At 40.9% G+C, this 26,742-nt stretch overlaps 1 protein-coding gene across 1 annotated transcript in view; it reads left to right on the forward strand.

Moving 5' to 3' along the window:
* LOC126272171 (GPI ethanolamine phosphate transferase 1) overlaps positions 1-26,742 on the forward strand; it is a 292,386-nt gene that overhangs the window by 162,092 nt on the left and 103,552 nt on the right. The window contains exon 7 of the mRNA XM_049974812.1: positions 1,229-1,456. Within this exon, the coding sequence (XP_049830769.1) occupies positions 1,229-1,456 (228 nt within the window). The remainder of the gene's footprint in view (positions 1-1,228; positions 1,457-26,742) is intronic.

A 26,742-nucleotide genomic window follows, 5' to 3' on the forward strand; every position in this document is an offset into this window, starting at 1 on the left:
ATTTTTTAACATTGAGTATAGATATAAGTGTCAAGAAGTCTTTTCTCAAAGTGTTGCCATGAATAGATGTGAAACATGGATGATAAATAGTTTAGGCAAGAAGAGAATAGAAGTGTTTGAAATGTCGTGCTGAAGTAGTAGTAGAGGGGTTTTGGGCACACGACAGCAAGGTCTTCAGTGCCTGTCGTGCTAAAGAAGAATGCTGAAGAGTACATGGATAGATCACATAACTTATGAGGAGGTACTGAATAGAATTGGGGAGAAGAGGAATTTGTGGCAGAACTTGTCTAGAAGAAAGGATCGGTTGGTAGGAAATGTTCTGAGGCATCAAGGGATAACCAATTTAGTATTGGAGGGCAATGTTGGGGGCAAAAATTGTAGAGGGAGACCAAGAGATGAATACACTAAGCAGATTGAGGAGGATGCAGGGTGCAGCAGTTACTTGGAGATGAAGAAGCTTGTGCAGGATAGAGTAGCATGAAGAGCTGCATCAAATCAGTCTCTGGACTGAAGACCACAACAAAAACAACAGCAGTGACAACAACGATGACTTATATTCATTAATGCCGCAGGAAATAATATTGTTGAACAGCAGTACACTTTCATACAAAGTATTTAATGCACGAAGCTGCACAATAGAGGTTGTATGTAATGTACATCCAAAGCCACCATTTAAGCATCTAAATAAAAGAATTGCAGTATCACACTGTATTTATTTCTTTATGCTATCTCTCATTAACTAGTGGTTGCAATTTGAATCTGTCATTAGTATCCACAGTTAAAACACTAGGAATGAAACTGTCACCCACTGTTCATTACTTAACCTGCTTCTGGCACAGAAAAGGACAAACATACAAACTTTAATTGTGGAATAAAACATAAATGACGAAAAGGGATTATAAATTTTTTTCTGGCCAGCTTTTTCTCTATAGAGAAATTTTTATACATATTATTTATATGTTTTTTTTGTGTGTGTGTGTGTGTGTGTGTGTGTGTGTGTGTGTGTGTGTGTGTGTGTAATTCACATAAACAATCACTGTAAAGCCATACATTCAATGAGAAAATGTATGACTTTCATAAATAAGGTGACACAGTCCACATTATTGTGAGATATCATTAACATGATGTAATCAATATGAAAATTACTAACTGCATGTGGGTCATCAGTATATATAAGGGCACTGAGTTTTATGATAGCAGAAGCCCTCAACCATATTTATTATTTCAGGGTTTAATTCCAAAAGAGTACCTCAACTTCAGTAGCTCTGATTTATCTCAAGCAATGTTTGCCAATGCACAGCAAATGTTGGCTCAATACAAGATGAAACGTCAGTCAGTAGAGACAGGAACACTTTCTTTCCTGTACCGTCCATTTGCACCTCTTACAAAGGATAAAGAAAATGAGTTACTGGATGAGATCAACAAAAATATAGTGGAAAAAAATTTTGAAAATGTGGTAAGTACAATTCTTTTCTACAATCAGGACATTTAGAAGCAAAAGCAAAAACCATAGTGTTTTAATGCACAAATTTTTTCCTCAAATAGTAATCCTTTTATTTTTTAAGTATGTGTGTTATTAGACTTCGTGTGTATACATTTTTATTCTGTGCTTGTAAGCAGTTAAATGTTATTTATCAAAAAAATGGAAAATCCAGGATGATTGTAACAATATAATGAAAAGGATAGTTCAACTCACCATATAGCAGAGATGCTGATTTGCAGATAGGTGCAGCAAAAAGATTGTCAGAAAGTGAACTTTGAGTCAACTAGGCCTCCATCTCACACTCACTCACACACACACACACACACACACACACATATGAAGTCAACTAGGCCTCCATCTCACACACACACACACACACACACACACACACACACACACACACACACGACCGCAGTCTCTAGGAGTCTGAGTCTGGCTTCAGAGTCTGGTTTCAGCAGCCAGAGACTGTGTGTGAGTTGCATTTGCACATGCACCTGTGTGTGTGTGTGTGTGTGTGTGTGTGTGTGTGTGTGTGTGTGTGTGTGTGTGAGAGAGAGAGAGAGAGAGAGAGGGGGGGGGGGGGAGGGATGGATGCTGGTGGTGGTGTGTGGGTGTGTGTGCGCGCGCACGCACGTACGTGCCTGTGGGGGTGTGTTGGATATTTCCGATGAAGGCCTAGTTGGCTGAAAGCTCTCCTTCTGACAGTCTTTTTGTTGGTGTTGCACTGAAACATCAGTTACAAAATTATTTTAATGAAAGTATGACATATTAGTGTGCCATACCCTTAACAGTTAGGTAACTTGAGATACATCTTATAAATCAGAGCAATTGTCTACATGTATTAATTTAAGAAGAAGTCCCTGGAGCTGTCAGTATTGAAATACTTGTCCCTTAAGGTATGATGAAAATATATTGATACATTTCCTGCATGACTGAATAGATTTAATTAATTTTCAGTTCTATAACTCTTGATAAAAACCCTAGATATACGGAAACTTCCCAAAATTTGCTTTCAAACAATGGAAATGTTGGATTGGAATATCAGTAATATTGGGTAAAGGATAAATAGCTACTCACCCTAAAGATGACACATTGAGTTGCAGACAGGTACAACAAAAACACTCTTACACATTTAGCTTTAGGCCAAAATCTTCTTCAGAAAAGAAGAAACACTCACATTCATACAAGCAAGCCCACCTCATGACACATGACCACCATCTCCATCAGCTCATACCAGAATGCAGCCATCATGTAGAATGAAAGGAGCAGGCTGGAGTGAGGTAGGGAAGGAGGAGGGATAGGCAGGGTATGGGAGAGAAGAGTATTCTCTGGCAGAGCCTGCTGGTACGAGATAGAGGCATGACAAGACTGCCAGGCATAGCATTCGGAGGCTGTGATGTGAGTAGTGGGAGAGGGGTGGAGCAAAAAATGTAGAGGAGAGGAGAAGGGAAGGGGAAAGACGGCTGGGTGCATTGACAGTGGGCTACACACAATAAGAGTGAAGGGATGTGAATAGGGAGGGGGTGATAAGACATGGAGCGGCGGGAGGGGGGATTGTTGGTTAGAGGGTGTGGGGACATTGGTTGGAAGTCATGCCAATGTAAAAATTTATGTGGTGATTACAGCAGGGCTGGTATATGGCACGGCTGCTTTCACAGGTGGCCTGGCCTCTGTTGGGGTAGGCTATGCCTGTGACAGATCTGGAATAGGAAATGCTGCATTGGACAGCTCTTGCACTTTTGTCTTCCTCAAGGATGTTATCTGTGTGGCAAAGGTTTGGGATTGGGGGTGGCATAGGGATGGACTAGGATGTTGTGAAGGTTGGGTGAGTGACGGAGCACCCCTTGAGGAGGGATGGGAAGGAACTTGGATAGGGCATGAGGATAGATAATCAAAGCTTTGACGAAGGATGTGGTTGAGATCTTCCACTTTGGGGTGGTGATGGGTGATGAAGGGTGAACTGCTTTGTACCTGGTTCTTGGGGTTGGTGAGAGGATTGGGGGTGTGTGGGGGAAATGGCAGGGAGGATATCTGTTCGTTGATTAGGTCTGGGGGATAGTGTCTGTGTGTGAAAGTGTTGGTGAGTCCATCAGCATACTTTGGGTGTCCCTGCAGAAATGCCATCCCCAGGTGACCAGGCTGTATGGGAGTGATTATTTGGTGTGGTAGGGATGGCAGCTGTTGAAATGCAGGTTCTGTTAGTGGGTTTAAAGTTGACAAAGGTGTGGATGGAGCCTTTGGGGAGGAGGAGGAGGTCAGTGTCCAGGAATGTGCCATGATGGATTGAGGAGGACCAGGTGAAGTGGTTGGGAGAGAAGGTATTGAGGTTTTGAAGGCATGAGGATAGGGTGTCTTGGCCCCGACTCCAGATCATGAAGGTATCATCAGTGAACCTGAACCAGATCTGGGATCTGGGATTTGGGAGGCTAGGAAGGTTTCCCCTAATATCTCAAATGGGTTGGCTTAGGAGGGTGGCATGTGGGTGCCTATAGCTGTGCTGCAGATTTATATGCATATCTTCCCTCCAAAGAAGAAGTAGTTGTGTGTTAGGATTAAGTTGGTAAGGTGAACGTGGAATGAGGTGGTGGGTTTGGAGTCTGAAGGACATTGGGAAAGGTAGTGTTCAGTAGTGGCAATACCATAGACATGAGGGATGTTGGTGTATAGGGAAGTGGCATAAACAGCGATGGGTAGTGATCTACTGCGTAAAGGGACGGGGATGTTGAAGAGTTGATGAAGGAAGTTGTTGGTATCCTCATTGTGGGAGGCTAGATTTTGGACAATTGCTTGGAGATGGTGGTCAACTAAGGCCAAATTTTTTGAAGTGGGAGTGCAATAAACAGCTACAATGGGGCATCCAGGATTGTTGGGGATGTGGATTTTTGGGAGCATGTAGAAGGTGGGTGTGGGGTGTCAAAGGGGTAAGGAGGGAAATGTATTCAGGGAGAGGTTCTGGAAAGGACCAAAAGTAGGCTTTAAGTAGAGATTGGAGGTTATGTTGGGGGTCGGGATCACTCTGGCAGAGTTTATAGAAGGCACAGTCAGATAATTGGCAGAGGCCTTCTGTCAGGTAATCACTGCAGTTTGTAATAACACTGGTGGAACCTTTGTCTGCAGGTAGGATGATAAGGTTGGGATTTGTTTTGAGGTTGTGCATAGCTTCATTTTTTCTGCTTAAGGGTTAGTGTTCTTAGGAAGAGATCTGGGGAACGGTGGTGAGGCCAAGTTGGAGATAAGGATTTCCTGGAAGGTGATTGGGGGATGGGTAGGCAGGTGGGGTAGGAGCATGGTTGGATGATGGTATGAATTGGGAGAGGCAGGGTTCTGTGTTGTGATTAGGTTGACTTCGGTTGGAGGGATTGGTGGTAAAGAAGGATTTCCATTGCAGGGATCGGGACAAAGAGACTGGGACCATGACAACTCCAGCATGGTTAAATTTGGGTGCAGGGATGAATGTGTGGCCTTTGGATACGAGTGAAACTTCTGTGCAGCTGAGAATTTTGGTAGATAGGTTAAACAGTGTTCTGGGATTGTTTCAGCTCCAGATTTAGTGGAGTGTTAATAGGAAGTTTTGGGGGATGTGGCAAGTTGAAAGGTCAGCTAGGCATGACCTGGGTGGCATGAGGGGTTGATGAGGAGAAACACTGGGGATAGAATAGGGGTTGTATAGGGGTGCCTCAAGGTGGCAGTAGGATGTCAGCAGGTTGGATAACTTATGGAGATGTGGTCTGGAATGTTCCTCCAGGTGCTAGAGAGGTAGGAATTCAATTTCAGATGTATGATGTATGTAGGTGGAATTGTACAGTAGCAGTATCTTGCAGAAGGAATAGGTGTGGTTCTAGGATGCCTATGCCATTGAGATGTGTTTTTGCAGTACCAGGTATGTGAGGGGCAAGGGTTTGCTGGATCTAAAAAAGCAAAAGTAATTGTGAAAGGACGAGAGGGATCCACAGAAAGGAATTTTTATGGTTAGGCCATTTGGGATGGGGAACATTACATGGTTTAGGCAGCATTTAAGGAAGAGAATAAGGGACTGAGTTTTAGCAAGAAAAAGGGATACTTTTCTAAACTGGTGCAAAAAGATGGAACAGAGGTCATTTGTAGAGTTGGGAAAATAAGAATGACACCAAAATGGACAAATGAAGGTGTTAGGTGATGAGGAGGGGAGCTGGATAACAGAAAAGAGGTTTATATTAAAAACAAAGATTCCAAGACTTACCAAGCGGGAAAGCGCCGGCAGACAGGCACATGAACAAAACACACAAACACACACACACAGAATTACTAGCTTTCGCAACCGATGATTGCTTCTTCAGGAAGGAGAGGGAAAGACGAAAGGATGTGGGTTTTAAGGGAGAGGGTAAGGAGTCATTCCAATCCCGGAAGCGGAAAGACTTCCCTTAGGGGAAAAAAAAAGGACAGGTGTACACTCGCGCACACACACACACACACACACACACACACACACACACACACACACACACACACACACACACACATCCATCCGCACATACACAGACACAAGCAGACATATTTAAAGGCAAAGAGTTTGACTACCTACTCCTTTTCGAAATTCTCAAATGGTTTCACCATTATGTGCCCATCACAGCCTATTCAACCCATATATATCGATTCATTTGAGAAATGTGTTAGAATACTATTCACAACAATCATTAATTCCATCCATACGGATGGATATGTGTGTGTGTGTGTGTGTGTGTGTGTGTGTGTGTGTGTGTGTGTGTGTGTGTGTGTGTGTGTGCGCGTGCGCGCGCGAGTGTACACCTGTCCTTTTTTTTCCCCTAAGGGAAGTCTTTCCGCTCCCGGGATTGGAATGACTCCTTACCCTCTCCCTTGAAAACCCACATCCTTTCGTCTTTCCCTCTCCTTCCTGAAGAAGCAACCATCGGTTGCGAAAGCTAGTAATTCTGTGTGTGTGTTTGTGTGTTTTGTTCATGTGCCTGTCTGCCGGCACTTTCCCGCTTGGTAAGTCTTGGAATCTTTGTTTTTAATATATTTTTCCCATGTGGAAGTTTCTTTCTATTTTATTTACATCATCAGAAAAGAGGTTTAAAAATATGTGCAGGTGCCTAAAAACAAAAATTGCAAAAACATTTAAAAATATGCACAAGTACATAAAAATATGCAGAAACATTTATACAATGTAAAAATTTGCAGAAAAAAACACAGATACTACGTTAGAAATATGTGAAAATGGGGGATGAAAAGGAACTGATGAGGTATTGGGAGTATGAGCGCATTGGGATAAGAGAAGATAGGAGGAAGGGGGATTGGTGAGGTTTACAAGTTCATGTGGCACCGGTAGGTGTGGAAAATAAAATATGAAAATACGTGAGAATGAGGAAGGAAATATGGACAACAGGTATAATTATAATTGTCAGCGGGAAGAATTTGAGGCATGAAATACTGTACCAACTTCATGTATGGTCATGTGTTATGCACAGATGAGATTGTCGATACAGTTTGGCTCAGAAATCAGTGTGTATGGTTTGGAAGGCATAAAAACCACAGGAAAGAAGACACAGAGAATGGACACTGAAAAAAGCAATGTTGTAGGGAATAGTAACAAAGGAAAACATCACAAAGTTGTGGAGTAGAACAAAGCCATTAGGCAAATCACACAATGGAAACTCCATTAGGAAGAGGATAAATTGCTACTCACCATAAAGATGACACACTGAGCTACAGACAGACACAATGAACAACTGTTACACACTTAGCTATTGGCCAAAGATTTCTTCACACACACACACACACACACACACACACACCTCATACACACATGACTGACAAGTCAGGCTGGAATGCTACTGTCATATAGAATGAAGTAAGCACTCTGCTACAGAATCTGGTGTACATGAAGCTAAATATGAACCCAACACCAAAAGTGACAAGAAAAAGAACAGCTGTGCTTCACAAGTCTGCTCTAGTGAAAGAGGGTATGAAATGCCTGTATTCAAAGACTCCAGCACCACCATGCTTTTGCGGACTGCCTAGAATTCAGAAATAAGATGTACCATAGTGGGCATTAGCCAACTCCATTATGCACTCATTTATGGAATGACATCTGGCCTCTCTCCTGAAACCCACTGTAGGACACTGCAGTCACCATATAAAGAACATTGTGGATTTTGTGACCATGCTGAAAGGGATGTTGCTGCAGAAGGATGTCCTGCATGTGAGTGTAGACATAACTTCCTGTTGTAATTAGGTATCAGTACAACACAACAAGTAGACTGAGCACAATATTCAGCAGGAAGCAATTACGCACACAAAGACCTGTAGCAATACACATGGAGAACTGAGGCCTAGTGTAGCTTGGCTTACCTTAAATAGATGGGACCCGTGGTGGGCTCTGACATTGATTTCTCTCTCTCTCTCTCTCTCTCTCTCTCTCTCTCTCTCTCTCGGATTCCTGAAACATTCATACTCTCCTCCTCATATGCTGGGCTCTGAATAAGGTGACATGCTGCATCGGGAGTGTATGGTCTGAAGTGCTTTGAGTGCGCACACATTCTGAGCTCACCTTCCTGTGTCAAACCATAAGGCTACACCATTGTTATCGGAACTGTTTCCGTGTCAACCTCGGGCATTGGCTCTGGTGACAGTAGTCACAGTGCTGACGATATTGGTATATGTGGTTGCTCAGGAGTGGGTGACAGAATCCCAGATGATGGTGTCGGAAGCAGTAGAGGAATTGCTGGTTTGGCCACCAAGGATGGAGGCTCTCGCCCATGTGGGAGTGGAGACATGGCAGCAGCAAGTGATGTGATGCCCATTGTGAACAGGCTCAAAGGTGGTGTGACATCAGGAAGTGCCCAGCCCTCCACACAAAGGCAGAGGCCATCCCCCATGTGGATATTGCAGAGATGCCATCCCCCAGGAATCTGTCAATGACAGCTGAAATCCATTTAGGTCGATATCCGAAACCACATGTCTGGACAGCCAAAGCCAGCTGGAAGAGGCATAGTGGCTGCATGGGTTGATGTCCAGGTGGAGGACACAGGAGGTTTAGTGGTGTCGTCTACTTGTGCTGTGGAGTAGTTCTGCCAGGCTCTTCTCTCTGAACAGCATGAAACAGCACGAGGAGAGAAATCAGTCTAAAGCATCTTCTGACAAAGAGTTGGTAACATTCTTTTTCATTTGGTTTTTGAACATTCACACTAGGTGTTATGCATCATCATTAAATTGTGGATGGAATGGCATGGTGAGAATGTGACAGATACCATGGTAATTGCAAAATGTTGCCGGCCAGAGTGGCCGAGCGGTTCTGGGCTCTACAGTCTGGAACCGCGCGACCGCTACAGTCGCAGGTTCGAATCCTGCCTCGGGCAAGGATGTGTGTGATGTCCTTAGGTTAGTTAGATTTAAGTAGTTCTAAGTTCTCGGGGACTGATGACCTCAGCAGTTGAGTCCCATAGTGTTCAGAGCCATTTTGCAAAATGCTGCAAAGTCTTGCAATGAAAATTGTGGACCATTATGAGACACTACCATCATTAGCAAGCCACTGAGTGAAAAATTTTTAGACAAGGTTGCGACGTTGGCAGTTATGGATGTGAAAACACAATGAATGACATACAGAAAACAAGTATATGTGTCAACTACCAACAGTCAATAAGCATTGAGGGAGGGGCCAGTGAAATCCACATGTATATGGTCCCATGTGTGTGATGTGGTCAGTCAAGGAGCCGATGACATCTGAGGAGTTGCATGGTGTGTCACACACTGTGAACAGGAGCCAAGCAGGTGGGTAACATCACCGTCTAAGCCAGACCAAAACACATGTCAACGGCCAAGGCTTTTGTTCAGTCTACACCCCAATGATCTGCATTCAGTAAACAGAGAACCTGCAAATAAAGCAGTGAGGGGATCACTACGCTAGCGGCTGGGTCTAATAGCAGAACACCATCCACAATGGAGAATCGAAAGATGTAATAATTACGAATGGGGTCAGACACACAAGAAGTCGGTGAATCCAGGCAACCATGCTGTATGAATGGTATGACTTGCCGCAAAAAGGAATCCGAAGCTACAGCCTTCACAATCCTAGTGCTAGTTATAGGAAAACCATCAACTGTCCACTGTGCAGTGACTTCAGTGTGGAAAGAAAGCAATTACTCCTCATCAAATCCTGGGTCCGGGATAGCTGGCGGGCGGAACAAAGCATCAGCATTTGCGTATTGATTCATAGGGCAGAAATGAATATTATAGTTGTAATGCAAAAGGAAAGAGCCCAGTATTAAATTTCATGTGCTGCTCTATCTGATAATGACACAGAAAGATGGAATTACCAAATATGCAGCAACCAGTCGCAAAATCATGTTTTATTTATTCACTTTTGCAAATCGATATTGGTTGAAAGCACTGATGATGGCTCTTAATCAGTTGAAATCGATTTGCAAAACTGAATAAATAAAACATGATTTTGCGACTGGTTGCTGCATATTTGGTAATTTTATGGTTTACGGTCGCTGCATGACTTAGGAACCACATGGAGCTCATCATTCACAGAAAGATGGAACAAAGAAACCAATGGTTCGTGATCAACGACCAGGTGGAATTTGGTACCATAGAGAAAAGTGTGGAATTCCTTCATAGGATTTACAGTGGTCAAAGCTTCCTTTTCTATCTGAGAGTACCTAGTTGGAGCAGCACTCAGCATTTTTGAGACAAAAGCAATAGGCCACTTGGAGCCATAAGGATAGAGCCAGTACCTCCCCCAAACCATACTGTGAAGTTGTGGCAGGTTGGGTTGCACTCTCACTATCCTTTAACCCTGCGGCAGGCGTGCTTAAGATTGTTGCGTCAGGGGGCGCTTGCGGCACTCAGTGCCGCCTACATTTAATTACATAAAAAAGCAGTTTTTTTTAATATTTTGGTGGAATTAATTATTTATTGTCTATAACATCATTCTTAACATCAACTTTTAATATGATCTGTATACATATATCCAAGGTGCATGGGATAATTAAAATTGTTACAGAATATCTGACATACAGTTCCAGGGTATTTCCTAAGCGCTACTTTAATAACAAATTCTAATTAAATTACAACCACAGATATGATTTGATAGTTTACAATTGTTAAAGCAAATTTTACAAAAACATGTAATATGTATAAAAACTTTGTAGTAATAATAAAGAACAAGGCAGTCAGTAAAAACATATCAAGAATCACACACTTTCTTCCTCCAGAGAAGCTCTGCAATCATTAATATGGTTCAAATGGCTCTGAGCACTATGCGACTTAACTTCTGAGATCATCAGTCGCCTGGACCTTAGAACTAATTAAACCTAACTAACCTAAGGACATCACACACATCCATGACCGAGGCTGGATTCGAACCTGTGACCGTAGCGGTCACTCGGTTCCAGACTGAAGCGCCTAGAACCCCACAGCCACACCGGCCGGCCAATCATTACATGTGACAACATTGTGGCAATGTTGCTTGCAAATGAATCTTTTGCAGCTATTGCAAGTGACAGTAGTTTTATTATTATTATTATTATTATTATTATTATTATTATTATTATTATTTTTACAAAGATGGCAACTCTCACACCTTCTTACAGTCTCATCGTGATTAGTGGGAATTGATTGATGAGGTGACATATATCCTTGAATATCTCGTGGTAGAGTAGAGAGCTGAGCCCTTTCTTTCAAATGGCAGTCCATCAGAGCCAAGGCCAGGTTTGTGTTTGCAACGACATAATCAATTATCTCAGGTTCAAACAATTTGAGAAATTTTTCAATTATGTTTTAGCTTCTCTACCAATGCATTTCGGGCCAGATAGGACTTTGATTATATTCTTATGTTTTGGTTTCCCTGGTAGTGCTAACGGATTATTTATCCACAAAGTTTCTTGGTCCTTACCAATATAAAAATGGCTGTCATCATGTGGCTTTCCTTTCACTCCATTCCCGTCATTGCATGAGTGCTCAGATTCACTGGAATGATCTGCAGTTTCAATTATTTCTGTTTCCTCATCGCTGTCAGAGAAATCTGCGTAGTTTTCTTCAACAGGTGATTGCAGAAGAAGACACTCAATTTCTTCTGGTGTTAGTCCTTTCCTTTGTGCGGACCTGGGAGACAATAAAATAATTCTAATACCAAAGCAATATTAATAACTAAATTATCATTCACCCACAGAGTTGTAAAACAAAGCTTCTAATAATCAAAACATTCAACAGTGGTATGGCTTCATGTGCGTACTTAAATTACCGGTCGCGTGCAGTACGCAGTGCCGCCTCGGTGCAATCGTCCACTTCACAGGTGAGTCACAGCTGTTATGGTGGGTATAATGACAGCTCAGCAATGCAGTTTGGTGCGTGACTAAACAATCGAAGCATATCTGGCACCACTATTGTGTGGTTGGCGAGCTGACATAATTATTGAAGGAAAACAAAATTGGCGGCACTGTATGCCGCCACGCGCCTGCTGCAGGGTTAAACAGTCAGTCCACCAACCTGAAAATTCAATTAAATACCTACCACACAAAGGCCACGTAACTCCAGTCCATGGGTAGTACCTGAAAGTTAATTAAATTATTGAGTGTTCAGGACTCTTCCATAGCTCATTTGAAAACATGTTTAAAATTTCCTTTAAGTTGGTTTATTGTCTTTAAAACAGAGAAAATAGCCTTCAAGCTGTATATAATATCTCAATATCAATTATGCAATGTTACTGACTGTCTCTGTTACAAGTTCACACCTGAAAGCAGCCAGAAGCTGTTTAATCCTATCCAATATTTTGAATGTCCTGAACAGTTATGACCCACGACTACTTGCGAGTTAACAGATTCAGTTTTTCAGTAAGCTCCTTCTAAAGAAGTGCTTGCCACAATGTTTTGTTATCTGCAAAAAAATTAATTTAATACTCAATGCCCCTTCTGGATGCCTTACTGCACAACTTTCTCATGCATACATTTACATAGTTTTAATAAAGTGTCACATTCTCAATATGCATATGTCCTCCATTTGCTCTCTCGGTCTCTCCAAAACACCTTTGCAACAAAAAACATGATGAAATAATAATTTTCCAAAGTTATCTTAATTATCTCGGAAATCAGTGGTAATGAAACTAAAGGAAATTCCAGAAAATTACATTATGTGAACATATCCTCTTGGTTGGAGCTTCAGTTGATAGTATAGATGAATATAATACTGTCACTAACTCGGTTTCACATTGATAGCACAGCTATGATGTGTTTTAGGTAAAAATCTATATCTCCAAAAGTATTAAAGTTATTGATTTGAAATTTTAACTGTATGACTGTGTTAGCCATAGAATTTGGTATGTTAAGTATGAAAAAGAATGATTAATATTTAATAGTACTTCTTCAGATCCATACAGGGACATGTAATGTATTGCACACAGCATTAGTCAAGCAAATGCTCTCCTCCCAGTTCCACAGCAAGCTATGCTTTCACTTCAAGACAACAACTCATAATAATTTACTATGTTGCAAAGTGTCTGTCGCAAGGACCAAGTGGAGTTCTGGTTGGTACGTCACTAAGAAGGGCGCAGACTGAAATGCGGTCTTAAGGGTGGAAAATGCTGTTTCACAAGCCAGTGACCACGAAACTGACTCCCTTTGCATAGCAACACTAGTAACAGGTGCACAGTTGTCTCAGCCCCAGAGAAAAATTTATGGTAGTAGGTGACTTGGCCTAGTAAAACCCTATATTCATTGACTGGCTTAGTGTGTGGAAGTGACACAAGAGCTGAGACACGTTGATACAGGGGTTTGAGACCCTCGCAAAAAACTTCAAACCGAAGATAAATGATAGAAGGTTGAAAAAATTGCCATTTTCTAAATTAGACTTCAACTCAGCTGCTTGGAGCACAGAAAAAAAAGAGTACAGAGATTGGGTAGATGTTCTTCAGTGGAAGCACCGGAAATTACAGTGTCACCCAGGTAGTTTGCACAACCCAGCACAAGCACTGTAAGTTGTTCCAAAAAATAGTGAAAAACAGTGAGAGTGCTGGTGACGCCAAAAGGCAACTGCAAGTATTGGTGCAGTCCAAAGAGGGTATTTGCAACTAATATACATAGTGACTCTGTATCTAGAGGGAGCTGTAAATCGGCATCCAACAGTTCAATTTGTGAGGAATATTGATCATCTGATAACTTTTCAAAGAGTTCTCCCAAGCACAGTATTGTATCCACTATAGATTATGCACTCATGGAAACTTTAAAGTCGCAGTATAGGGTAACCGGCATGACGGTTTCCTTACATTAACTAAGGGGGTAGGCCATTCACTTGATACAATAGGCCGAAATGTGCGGGATTCCATGAGGTGCTCTAATTCATCATTGACTTGTTCCCTGAGTGCCACTGGAACCAGAAGGGCTTGGCGAGAGAACAAAGAGAAAAACTCAGAACATAATGCACATAACTGTGTGTACGGCACTTGTTCAGACACTAAATTCACTTCTCTGAATTGGTAAAACCAAACAACTTAAAGGTTTAGAAGACTCTCCATATGCGCTTTATCTACAACAAGAAGTGTAAGTGACCAAACTACTGACTGACAGGTCACTGGGGCAGAGTGTTTGGTAAGAATAGGAATGTTTGTTGTAATTTACTAACTTTTGTGACAGGGAGAAGCAGAGGGGAGCCCAAAACTATAAAGTTTGTTAGTTTAACAAGGTTAATGCAGCTCCTGTTTCCATTTGCATGTGTAGTATTTTTCAAAAAAGCATAACATCAATGAAAAGCTTGTTTGGCGCAACAGAAATAGCCGATACAATGTTTATGACCATATCCACATGAGGATCATTCGGAGATAGATGGGTTTGCACACTAGAAGGCATGCTCTCACACCTCATGATCTGGAACTAAACAAATTATAGCATCTCTCACGGTCTGATCAACATATGGTTCTTTATGAGCAGAGGGCACGAAATCACAATGATAACGTAACTCATGGGGTTCAGCTGCCCATACTTGATGTGATTGAAGTGGTTGCTTCCTACAGCGGTAAAACTCAGCCTGGGATCGCAATAGCACGGGTGCGCTTAAGGTGGTATTTTGAAAGAAGTTCACACATTTGGTCAAACATTAAAGAAGACAGAACCTGCAAAGGGGTGGATTGACATAGGACGTGATACATTCCTGGCAATATCCATCAAAGAAACAAGGCACAACATAAAATAGCATAAGTAATCCCAAAACCTTGAAAGTGTTGTCGCAGACATTTCTCATATGCGTCCTATTCCTCAGTGGCCCCATCGTGTAGAAATGGGAGGCGGATGAGCCATAGGGGCCATGGAGGGCAAAACAGCATGCGACACAGGCTGAGGAACATGCTTACTAGACAAAACAGAAGAAAATGATTTAAGTACAAGAGTTTGATTATCCAGCACCTGTGATTGGTGATGCTACACTGTGGGGAATGATTCTTGCTCTTCAACCGACTGACTTAAAATGTCCTCTGTAGCACCATCAACCATCATGAGAATAAATGGAGGACCAACCAGAGTAGAAATTTGCATAGAGAACAGGACCACACTCGTTGCTAGTTGTGTTGTAATTAGGTATAAGAGCAACACGACCAATGGACTGAACACAATTTCATTCCATCGAAGCATTAACAACTTGAACGCATTATTTAAGTAACATTCAGTGGGAACTAATTACGTACACTGTAGTAGTCTGTGGAGAACTGAGGCCGAGCATACCTCATAGCTCGGCTAGACTCAAATAGACTTCGGCCCGTGGTGGGCTCTGACAGTCTGTGTATGACATAGCACTGTTGCAAGTGCAGCCCTTTTGAAAGTACGCCCACACGTCACTGCAGTATCAGTTCAGCGTACCATGGTACTCTTAGCAAATCTTTTTGAGCCCCAAACATTGAAACTGTTAGAACATTTACTCACCACAACCTATTTAAAATGTGATGAGGAGTTCTATGAAGAAGCTGATGGAATAGCCACGGGCTCATTATTTGGCCCTGGGATTGCCAGTCTCTGTACAGAACACTTTGAAGAGATGGTACTAAAAACTGCATGGCTCAAACCAAAAATGTTTCTTCTGTTATGTGGATGACACCTTCATTGTCTGGGAACATGGCAGAGGGGCCATGAATGAGTTCCTGGACCACCTGAACAGCATCCATCAAAACATACTGTTCACAAAGGGGCAAGAACAGAATGGATGTGTTCAATTTTTAGGCATTCTAATAAGAAGAAATTCACTGCTAAAACCATCAGAAATCTCAAGAAGAAATATTTGAAAGAAAGTTTAACTCAAATAGAAGAAGACTTCCAGAAAAACAACATGTGAGACTTCTATAGAACATTCAAGACCAACTTAAGTAGATATAATCTGCTAAACCTCAGCTTTAAGAATAAAGAAGGAAAGACAGTGTCTGGAGATGTCAGATCATGGTGGAATACTTTGAAGGCCTCCTGAATTGTGAAGTGCCATCCAAGACATTCAACCACAGTGAGAAAGAACCAAACCCTGACTCAGAACTGCCAACCATAGGATAGGTTAAGAACATAATAAGAACCTTGAAAAATAACAAAGCACTTGGAGAAGACAGGATCATTGCAGAATTCTTAAAGTATGCAGACGAGAATGTGATCATAGAACTAACACAAATTATATGAAAAATCTGGGAAGAAGAGCAGCTTCCAGAAGGTTGGACATCACCACTAATACATCCTATACACAAGAAAGGCCATAAGACAGAACCTGGGAATTACAGGAGAATTTCTTTAATACCTCTGACCTATAAGGTATTCTCTCAAGAGCACTGCTAAATAGAGTGGAAGAACAACTAAATCCACAAACTGATGAGTACCAAGGAGGCTTCAGAAAGGAAAGATCATGCGCAGAACAGATCCTGAATCTAAAACTGATGATCGCTTATCAAAAACAGAGAAGCAAAAAGTTCATGCCTACATTTATAGACTTCAAGAAAGCCTATGATTCCGTAGACAGACACACACTGTTCCAAACTTTAGGGGAGATGAGTTTGGATAGAAAATACAGCAACGTGGTTAAACAGACTCTAACTAACACAACATCCACAACATACAAGGTCAAGTTCAGAGGAGAGCTGTTGGAGAATACGACTGGGGTGTAAGAATAAAGGAATACGGATAGATTGTCCAGCATTCACAGATGACATTGTGCTCTTGTCCAAATCACTGGAAGAGGTGATTAACCAAACCACAGAACTGCAGAGACAGGCAGCTAAAGCAGGCCTACAGATCTCTATCGAGAAGGCACAAAATATGACAAACACCACAACAGCTCCTAGATGGATGACAATAGGAAAAAGGAAAATTCAGAAGGTGGAGAGATTCAAATACCTTGGACAATGGATAGACATATAAACTAACTATTGACACCTATAATAAGAAAAATGTTTGATAAATGCGAAATTGAAACATTACCAAACAGTGATCCACCCTGAATCTCTATATGCAGCAGAAACTCTCAGCTTAGCAAGAACCAGAGTGATCAAGAGACTTAGAATTGATAAAATGAAAGATTCTCAGGAGAATATTAGGACATCAAAGAACATAGATGGTCAATTTAGAAACCGAGCCAACTGGGAACTGTATACCAAGAGAGAAAAAATTTTTGACGTCATCGGGAAAAGAAGGAGCGTGCTCTTCGGGCACATCCTCAGAATGGAGCAGGGGAGGTTAACACAGTGAATCACACAATTTCTAATGAACAAGAAAACCAAAGTACGATGGATCCAAGAGATACAAAGACGTCTGGAAGAAATAAGAATACAGGAACCATAGATATAGAACAGGGTGATTTTTAAATAAAAAGTTCTGGCCTTCGAAGCTTTCAAGGATAGAAAGAGACTCAGAACAAAATCATCTATGACAGAAGAACAAAGAAGGTTGCAAAGTAGGAAAATGAAAGAATATTGGGAAAGAAGAAAGACCAGAAGAAATGAAGCTGAAGCAAATTAACATGGTCGTAAGATGGCCAGAAAGAAAGAAGAAAAGGAAAATCAGAAGGAATCCAAGGACACACAATCTACAGATAGAAGCTCCTCACAGGCAATGAGCTGTCATCATCCGGTGCAGTGGTCCACTGTTCCAACAGCTCTAGTTCACAGGGACATGCCATTTGTGACAAAGACTGCCTCCCAACTTAGAGGCAACACCTTAAAGATGTGTTTCCCCAATATGGATAGAGCAAAACACAGATTAGATGTGTGTTGAACAAAATAAGTGATACAGTCATGTGCAAAGTAGGTGTAGAGAAAGAGAGACTTGACTTATCCCTCATATTTGAGCTTCCTTCAGCCAAAACTGTGAGAATCCTTGGAAAAAACCATCATCAAAGCCATAGTTTGACCACGACAAAAATTGAAAGGCATGCTTGGCTCACTAAAGGACATGCTGCAACAGTAAATACCTGTTATATATAGCATCCCTTGTGAGTGTGGCCTCTGGTACATCGGGTAAACACATTCTGGGATCTCAAATGCTGCAAGGAATACATTACACGCATGTGTTTGGCGCATAAAGGTAAATCACCAGTGATAGAACACAGCCTCAGTGAAGGACATACATTTAAATTTGAGAAAATAAAAATGTGCTGAGCTAATGGGTTTTGGAACTGCGTTATTAAAGAATCCACTTGGATAAGGCTCCATGACAGACTCATGAACAAGGTCATCGCTACAGCTTTCAGCATGGCACTGTGTGAAACTTCCTGGCAGATTAAAACTGTGTGCCTGACCGAGACTCGAACTCGAGACCTTTTCCTTTCGCGGGCAAGTGCTCTACCATCTGAGCTACTGAAGCATGACTCACGCCCGGTACTCACAGCTTTACTTCTGACAGTGTCTCGTCTCCTACCTTCCAAACTTCATATCAGCGCACACTCTGCTGCAGAGTGAAAATCTCATTCTGGGAGGCACCGAGTGTTAGCACATATACGCCAAGACTGCACCCATCAGTTGACACTTTACAATTCTGGATAAGACAGAATGTACTGAGAGTTGAGGGGTGGTCCATGTCCCTACCCCCACCTCAGGATGGTGACTGTGCTAGGGTGGCACCGGTCAGGTATGTACATGGGATGCGCTCGTAATCTCAACATTTTTCCGGCAGGTTATGAGAGTGACATACACTGAAACATAGTGGAATTTCAATATAGCCACCCTTACGGAAGACCAAGAAGATTTTGCCATGAATCTCTTTTACAATTTAGACAATAGTTGTACTTTCTTTTTTGGAATAGGACACAGATGATCATGTTATTGAATTTATAAGCAACCAAACAAAGGTGAAGGATGGGGAAGGAGAAAGAGGACAGAAGGAGACAAGGAAGGAACCCATGGATAATGGCAGCTCCCACAGTTGCAGATTGTATCCCAGAGACATCCTATCCCATTATAGTTACAGCCACTTGCTTAAACAGTCATGTCATATATCAGCTGTTCACCCACATGACCAGCCATCACTCAATAGTGGCAGAGAGAGAGTGAAACCAGCCAGTTGAGGAGCATGCTCCACAGTACTGTATGGTAATATAGTAAAGCTGAATGACTGTTCCTCAGATTATGCCCTCTGGTCTTCACTATCAACACCATTGTTTCTAAATTGTCTATGTGGAAGCAGATCCTTCAAAATATCCTCAGCACCACAACTCCAGTTACCCTGCCCCAGCTCCATCCTGCAGCCACATTCCAATACAGCTATCAGCAACCATCCAATCTGTTACTGACTTTTCCCCCTATCCCCCACCTATGCTGACCACCCATTTTCTTACTCTTCATCCCTTCTATATCAGTACATACATTTACATCCATACTCCACAACCCACCAATATTGCATAGTAGAAGGTATCTTGTACCACTGATATTTATTCCATTTCGTGCTCTATGGAGTGAGGGAAAAATGACTGTCAAGCTATATGTCTCATTATGAGTACTATTTTTTTCTTATCTTGTCTTTGTGGTCCTTATGCAAGATGTATGTTAGTGGCAGTCGAATCATTGTGCAGTTAGTTGCAAATGCCTATTCTCTAAAATTTTCCAATAGTGTTTCACAAAAAGAATGTTGTCTTCCCTCCAAGGGTCATTTGAGATCACAGAGCATTTCTGTTACACTCACTTGTTAATTGAATCTACTGGTAAGAAATCTAGCAACAAACCTCTGGAATGCTTCAATGTCTTCCTTTAATCTGACCTGGTAGTGATGCAAACATTCAAGCAGTATTCAAGAATGGATCACACAAGTGTTCGATACACGGTCTCCTTTCTAGATGAGCTACACTGTACTAGAATTCTCCCAATAAACCAGAGTTGGCCATGCCTTTCCTAGTACCGACCTTATGTGCTTGCTCCATTTCATACTGCTTTTCAACATTGCACCTAGATATTTAACTGATGTGACAGTGTCAAGCAGCATGCCACTAATACTGTATTTGAACGTTATAGTATTGTTTTTCTTACTCATCTTCATTAGCGTTTTTTTTTTACATTTGCAGCAAGCTGCCACTCATCACACCAAATAGAAATTCTGTCCTGTTCAACCTTTGTCCTCCGACAGTCACTCAAAGATGACACTTTGCTACACAATCCAGAAAATGGTCACAGATAGCTGCTCACCATAACTATCAGATTATTTGTTTGTATAGAGAACAAGAACAGCTCCATCAGTTTTCCCTGGGTCACTCATAATATTACCCTTGTCTCTGATGACCACTTCCAATTCAGGACAATGTACTGGGTTCTATTACTTAAAAACTCTTTGAGCCATTCATACATCGGAGACTCTTTTATGCATACTCAGGCTTTCATTAACATGCTGCAGTAGAACACAGTATCAATTGCTTTTTGGAAATCTAGGAATGTGGAAGCTGCTTGTTGTCCTTCACCAATGGTTCACTGGATATCTTGTGAAAAAAAGAGTAAGCTGAGTGCACATGGACAAGGATTTCTAAATTCGTCCTAATTTATGGACAGAAGCTTTTTTGTTTCAAGGAAATTTATTATAGTCACATTTACAATGTGCCCAAGAATTCCGCAACAAAGTGACGGAAAGGGTATTGTCTGTAATTTTGCAGGGGCATTCTTTTATCCTTCTTAATATACAGGTGTCACCTGTGCTTTTTTCCAGCTGCTTGGCACTTTGTGCTAGGTGAGAGATTTGCAATAAATGCTAGCTAGGTAAGGAGGCAGTGCTGAAGAGTACTCCCTCTCTCTCCAGATCTGGTGACTTGTTTTCAACTCTTTAGGTTGTTTGTCGGTACCAGCAGTATTTCTTTCTATGCCTGCCATAGGGACGTCTGTTTTACAGTCAAACAGTGGTATGTCTATATGGTCCTCTCATGTGAAAGTTGTTGTTTTTTTTTTTTTTTTTTTTTTTTTTTTTTTTTTTTTTTTTTTTTTTTTAAAAAAAGAGGTTGAATAAATAATACTTCAGCTTTCCTTTTGCTGTCTTCTGTCGCCACGCCAACCTGGTTGACAAGTGACTGAATAAAAGCCATCGACCCATTTAGCAATTTTATGAAGGACCAGAATTTTTTCAAGTTATCGGCAAGGTCCTTTGTTAATGTAGGACAATGTATGTTGCTGTTTGCTGTTGCATCAATCTTTTTATAGACACAATGTAATGTAAATGGAGAGATAAAAAAATCTGCTCACCAAGTGGTGGCAGGGGAACACACACTCAAAAGGATGGAAATTCCTCAAGCTTTCAGAGCCAGTGGCTCCTTCTTCTGCCAGACGAGTTGAAGGGGAAGGAAGAGGGGTGAAGGAAAAGGTCTGGAGAGGTTTAAGGAAAGGGGTACAGTTTAGGAAAGTCACCCAGAACTTCGGGTCAGGGGAGATGTACCAGATGGGATGAGAAGGCAAGACTGGTTGTTGTGCTTCTGTGATTTGGAGCTGAGTGGAGCATCTCAACCAAAGGCATGTCAATTCTGTGATGGTCTTGGCTCCAGATTTATGGACCTGCATTATGGGGTGAAGATATGTAGGATTCTCAGTGATATATCAGGGTTGCAACACACAGAAGAAGCAGCTACTTTGGTAGCAGAGTACTTACAGAGTGCACATAGGGGTATTTTTTAGGCTGAGTGATAGTTTGAGGTCCTCTGACGAACGCTCACCCACTGATATGCAGAGACTGAATCCAGGTACAAAGTATGGAAAGTTTGTCAATATTTTAACAGTAAATTGCCAAGTCCCTGAATTTACTGCCCTCTAGCAAAACTGTCATGCTCTAATTGTACTTGGAACTGAAAACTGAATAAAACCTGAAGCAGAAAGTTCTGAATTATGTAATGTGGTGTGGAACATATATCAAAAGGACAGATTGGACACTACAGGAAGGGGAGTATTCATTGCAATTGATCAAATTATTGTGTCTATTAAGGTCAAAATTGCACCTGATTGTGAAGTAGATGCGAGTAACTGGCCTACATGAACTCAAGTTAATCATCAGATGTTCCTACCGGCCACCCAATTCCACTGTAACAATTGTAGCATCAATCAAAGAAATCTAGACACAGTAACATGGAAACACTCCATTAATGCAAAGTTTGTTGTAGGTGAAGTAGCTTGCCGATGTTAGAAGGGGAACTGTGGATTCATTGCAGAAGATGTGAACAGACAACCTTGTGAAGTAATTTTGTATACATTTTATGAAAACTGTCTTGCGCAGCTAGGTCAACAACCCATATGCAATGGAAATATTTTAGACCTTGTAGCTAAAAACAAGCCTGATCTCGTCAACAGTGCACTTACAGAGACAGGAAGTGATGATTAGGATTTTATCATAGTTATGATGGTTACCTACATGTACATGTACATCTACATCTGCATGGATACTCTGCAAATCATATTTAAGTGCCTGGCAGAGGATTCGTCAAACCACCTTCACAATAATTTTCTATTATTCCACTCTCAAACAATGTATGGAAAAAACAACATGTATATCTTTCCGTATGAGCTCTGATTTCCCTTATTTTATTATGTTGATCATTTCTCCCTATGTAGGTTGACATTTTTTAAAATATTTTCCCATTTGGAGGAGAAAGTTGGTGACTGAAATTTCTTGAGGAGATTCTGCCACAACGAAAAACATCTTTGTTTTAATAGTGTCCAGGCCAAATCCTGTATCATTTCTGTGACACAGTCTCCCTTATTTCACGATAGTACAAAATGTGTTGCTCGTCTTTGAATTTTCTCGAAGTTTAGTCGGTGGTGCGGGTCTTCTGCATTGTCCCCTACTCTCCTCTGAGTATGGGACCTAATCATCATCACTCTATTAATCCTGTCTGGTAAGGATCCCAAAAGATGATGGGCAAGCATAGTGTAGGCAGTCTCTTAAGTAGATCTGTTATATTTTCTAATTGATCTGCTATTGAAACACAGTCTTTGCTTTTGCCTTCCCCACAACATTTTCTTTCCAATTTAAATTGTTTGTAATTGTAATTTCTAGGTATTTAATTGAATTTACAGCCATTAGATTAGACTGATTTATCATGTAACTGAAGTTTAAGAGATTCCTTTTAGCAAAATTTTCATTATTTAGGATGAGTTACCAATTTTCGCACCATTCAGATAGCTTTTCTAAATCATTTTGCAATTTGTTTTGATCTTCTGATGAGTTTGACAATAAATGACAGCAGCATCTGCAAATACCCTAAGATGGCTGCTCAGATTGTCTCCTAAATCATTTGTACAGATAAGGAACAGCAGAGAACCTGTAACACTACCTTTGGGAATGCCAGAAATCACTTCTGTGTTACTCGATGACTTTCCATCAGTTACTACGATCTGTGACCTCTCTGACAGTAATCACAAATCCAGTCACATAACTGAAATGATATTCCATAAGCATACAATTTCACTATGAGCTGCTTGTGAGGTACAGTGTCAAATGCCTTCTGGAAATCTAGAAATAGGGAATACATTTGAAATACCTTTTCAATAGTATTCAACAGTTTGTTTGTGTAAAGACCTAGTTGCATTTCACAAGAACAATATTTTGTAAATCCATGTTGACTGTGTGTCAATAGGTAAGGTAATTCACAATGTTAGAATATGTATCTGTTCCAAAATCCTGTTGCGTATTGACGTTAATGATATGGGCCTATAATTTAGTGGATTACTCCTGCTACCTTTCTTGAATGTCGGTGTGACCTGTGCAGCTTTCAAATCTTTGGATACAGATCTTTCGTCATGTGAGCAGTTTTATATGATTGTTAAGTACGGAGCTATTGCATCAGCAAATTGTGAAAGGAACCTGATTGACATACAATCTGGTTCAGAAGAGTTGCTTTTATTAAGTGATTTAGGTTTCTTCACTACTCCGGGGATATCTACTTGTGAGTTACTCATGTTGGCAGCTGCTCTTGATTCGAATTCTGGAATATTTACTTCATCTTCTTTCGTGAAGGAATTTCAAAAGGCTGTGTTTACTAACTACGCTTTTGCAGCAATGTAGGTAATATTATTTCCTTTGCTATCATGCGGAGAAGGCATTGGCTGTGTCTTGTCACTAGCGTACCTTAAGTATGACCAGAATATCTTCGGATTTTCTGCCAGGTTTTGAAACAAAGTTTCGTTGTGGAAACTATTATAAGCATCTCGCATTGATGTCTACTTTAAATTTCAAGCTTCTGTAAAAGATTGCCAATTTTGGAGATTTTGCATTCATTCAAATTTGGCATCATTTTTCCTTTGTTTTTGCAACAGTATTCTGATCTGTTTTGTGTAACAAGGGGGATCAGCTTCATTGTTCGTTAATTTATGTGGTATAAATTTCTCAATTGCTGTCGATACTATTTATTTGAATTCAAACCACATCTGGTCTATACTTTCATTGTTAATTTGGAAGGAGTAGAGATTGTCTCTCAGGAAGGTGTCAAGTGAATTTTTATCTGCTTTTTGAATAGGTATATTTATTGTTTATTTTTGGAGGATTTGGGGGTTCTCAGGCTTATTTGTTGCTAAGGGGTCAAGTGTGTTTTCACAATTATTTACTATTCAGTTGAACCCATGAACTAACTGGTCCAAATAATCTTTAGAGAATGTTTGGATGATGTTTTATGCATACCTCCGGATCTAAACATGTATTTTCACCAACATGTCGAGAGTAATTTAAAGTCATCTCCAATTATAATTGTACAAGTTGGGTATGTATTTGAAATTAAACTCAAGTTCTCTTTGAACCTTTCAGCAGTTGTATCATCTGAGTTGGGAGGTCGGTAAAAGGATCCAATTATTATTTTGTTCTGGTTGCCAAGAATGACCTCTGCCCATATTAACTCACAGGAAGTATGTGCTTCAATTTTGCTACAAGATATTAACAGCAACAAACAAGGGCGTACCCAGGATCTGAACTGGGGGGAGGGGGAGGCAGGTCATACTTGTCTCAGGAAATAAGGAGTCGAGACAACATACAGTACTTCTTACTAAATAAAACAGTGAACCAGTGAAATCTGCTTTTAATAAACGTTTTAAATACAAGAATGCACTTGTACAATCCAAGAAAACATGCAGCATTTCTTATTAAATAAAACAGTAAACTAGTGAAAAACTGCAAATATCTCCGGGAGGGGGGGGGGGGGGGGGGGGGGAGTGTCTTTCGGAACACCGTTAGGTTCTTCACAACAATTTTGGCTGAACTTATCTCCCGCTCTAGCCAGCTTTCAGTGCCTATAACAATTTGAGCACCAGTGCTTTCTATTAGCGCTTGGAGTTGTGATACTTTTCGAACACAGCTATGTTAATTTAAAACTGTTATACCAATAACAGTAGTTAATCAGTTCATCAATAAGGCAGGAGAGTTTTCCTGTTGGAAAGAGCAGATAGCCAATTGTTAGTGTCCTACTTAGACAATAAACGGACACCATTTAGTTTAGATATGATGATCATGGAGGAATTACGGGCAGAGTTCAAACTAACTGTAAATCACACTCTTCAGAAAAATATGTGCAGAGTAAGTGGAAAAGGCCTGCCATTAGATTAGATTAGTACTTGTTCCATAGATCATGAATACGGCACTTCGTAATGATGTGGAACGTGTCAGGTTAATAAAAGGTGTCTACACAAGATATTACATTACACAAAATATTACGTGACACTAAGAAACATTCCACGTGGGAAAAATATGTCTAAAAACAAAGTTGATGTGACTTACCAAACAAAAGTGCTGGCAGGTCGATAAATACACAAACAAACACAAACATACACACAAAATTTAAGCTTTTGCAACCAACGGTTGCTTCTTCAGGAAAGAGGGAAGGAGAGGGAAAGACGAAAGGATGTGGGTTTTAAGGGAGAGGGTAAGGAGACATTCCAATCCCGGGAGCGGCACACACACCAAGTGTGTGTGTGTGTGGGAGTATATACCTATCCTTTTTTCCCATTAAGGTAAGTCTTTCCGCTCCCGGGATTGGAATGTCTCCTTACTCTCTCCCTTAAAACCCACATCCTTTCGTCTTTCCCTCTCCTTCCCTCTTTCCTGAAGAAGCAACCATTGGTTGCGAAAGCTTGAATTTTGTGTGTATGTTTGTGTTTGTTTGTGTATCTATTGACCTGCCAGCACTTTTGTTTGGTAAGTCACATCATAGAAAGAAACTTCCACATGGGAAAAATATATTAAAAACAAAGATTCCAAGACTTACCAAGCGTGAAAGTGCCGGTAGATAGGCACAATAAATAAAACACACAAACACACACACAGAATTTCGAGCTTTCGCAACCGGCGGCTGCTTCGTCAGGAAAGAGGGAAGGAAAAGGAAAGATGAAAGGATGTGGGTTTTGAGGGAGAGGGTAAGGAGTCATTCCAATCCTGGGAGCGGAAAGACTTACCTTAGGGGGAAAAAAGGATAGGTATATACTCGCGCGCGCCCACTCACACACACACACACACACACACACACACACACGTCCATCCATACATATACAGACACAAGCAGACATCACGAAATGTTTGTAAACTTGGAACAGTGGATTTTATAGCAGCGGTTATGTTGAAAGCGTTAAAAATGTTTAGGTTATAGTTTGGAAGTAAATTACGTATTATTGAATATAATTAGGCAGGATAAAATGTATGGTAGATTACGGAAAAAGGGAAGATGAATACAAAGTGAAACTACTTGTACAAACAAAAAGAGAAAGTAAGATGATAGAGAAGATTTCGAAATGCAACAGAGACAATAACAAACGTAATTGTTGGGTTCAAATTAATGATGATGTAAATAAAATAGAAAGAAACTTCCACATGGGAAAA

This window comes from Schistocerca gregaria, chromosome 5 (assembly GCF_023897955.1).
Source record: "Schistocerca gregaria isolate iqSchGreg1 chromosome 5, iqSchGreg1.2, whole genome shotgun sequence".
NCBI classification, from domain to species: domain Eukaryota; kingdom Metazoa; phylum Arthropoda; class Insecta; order Orthoptera; family Acrididae; genus Schistocerca; species Schistocerca gregaria.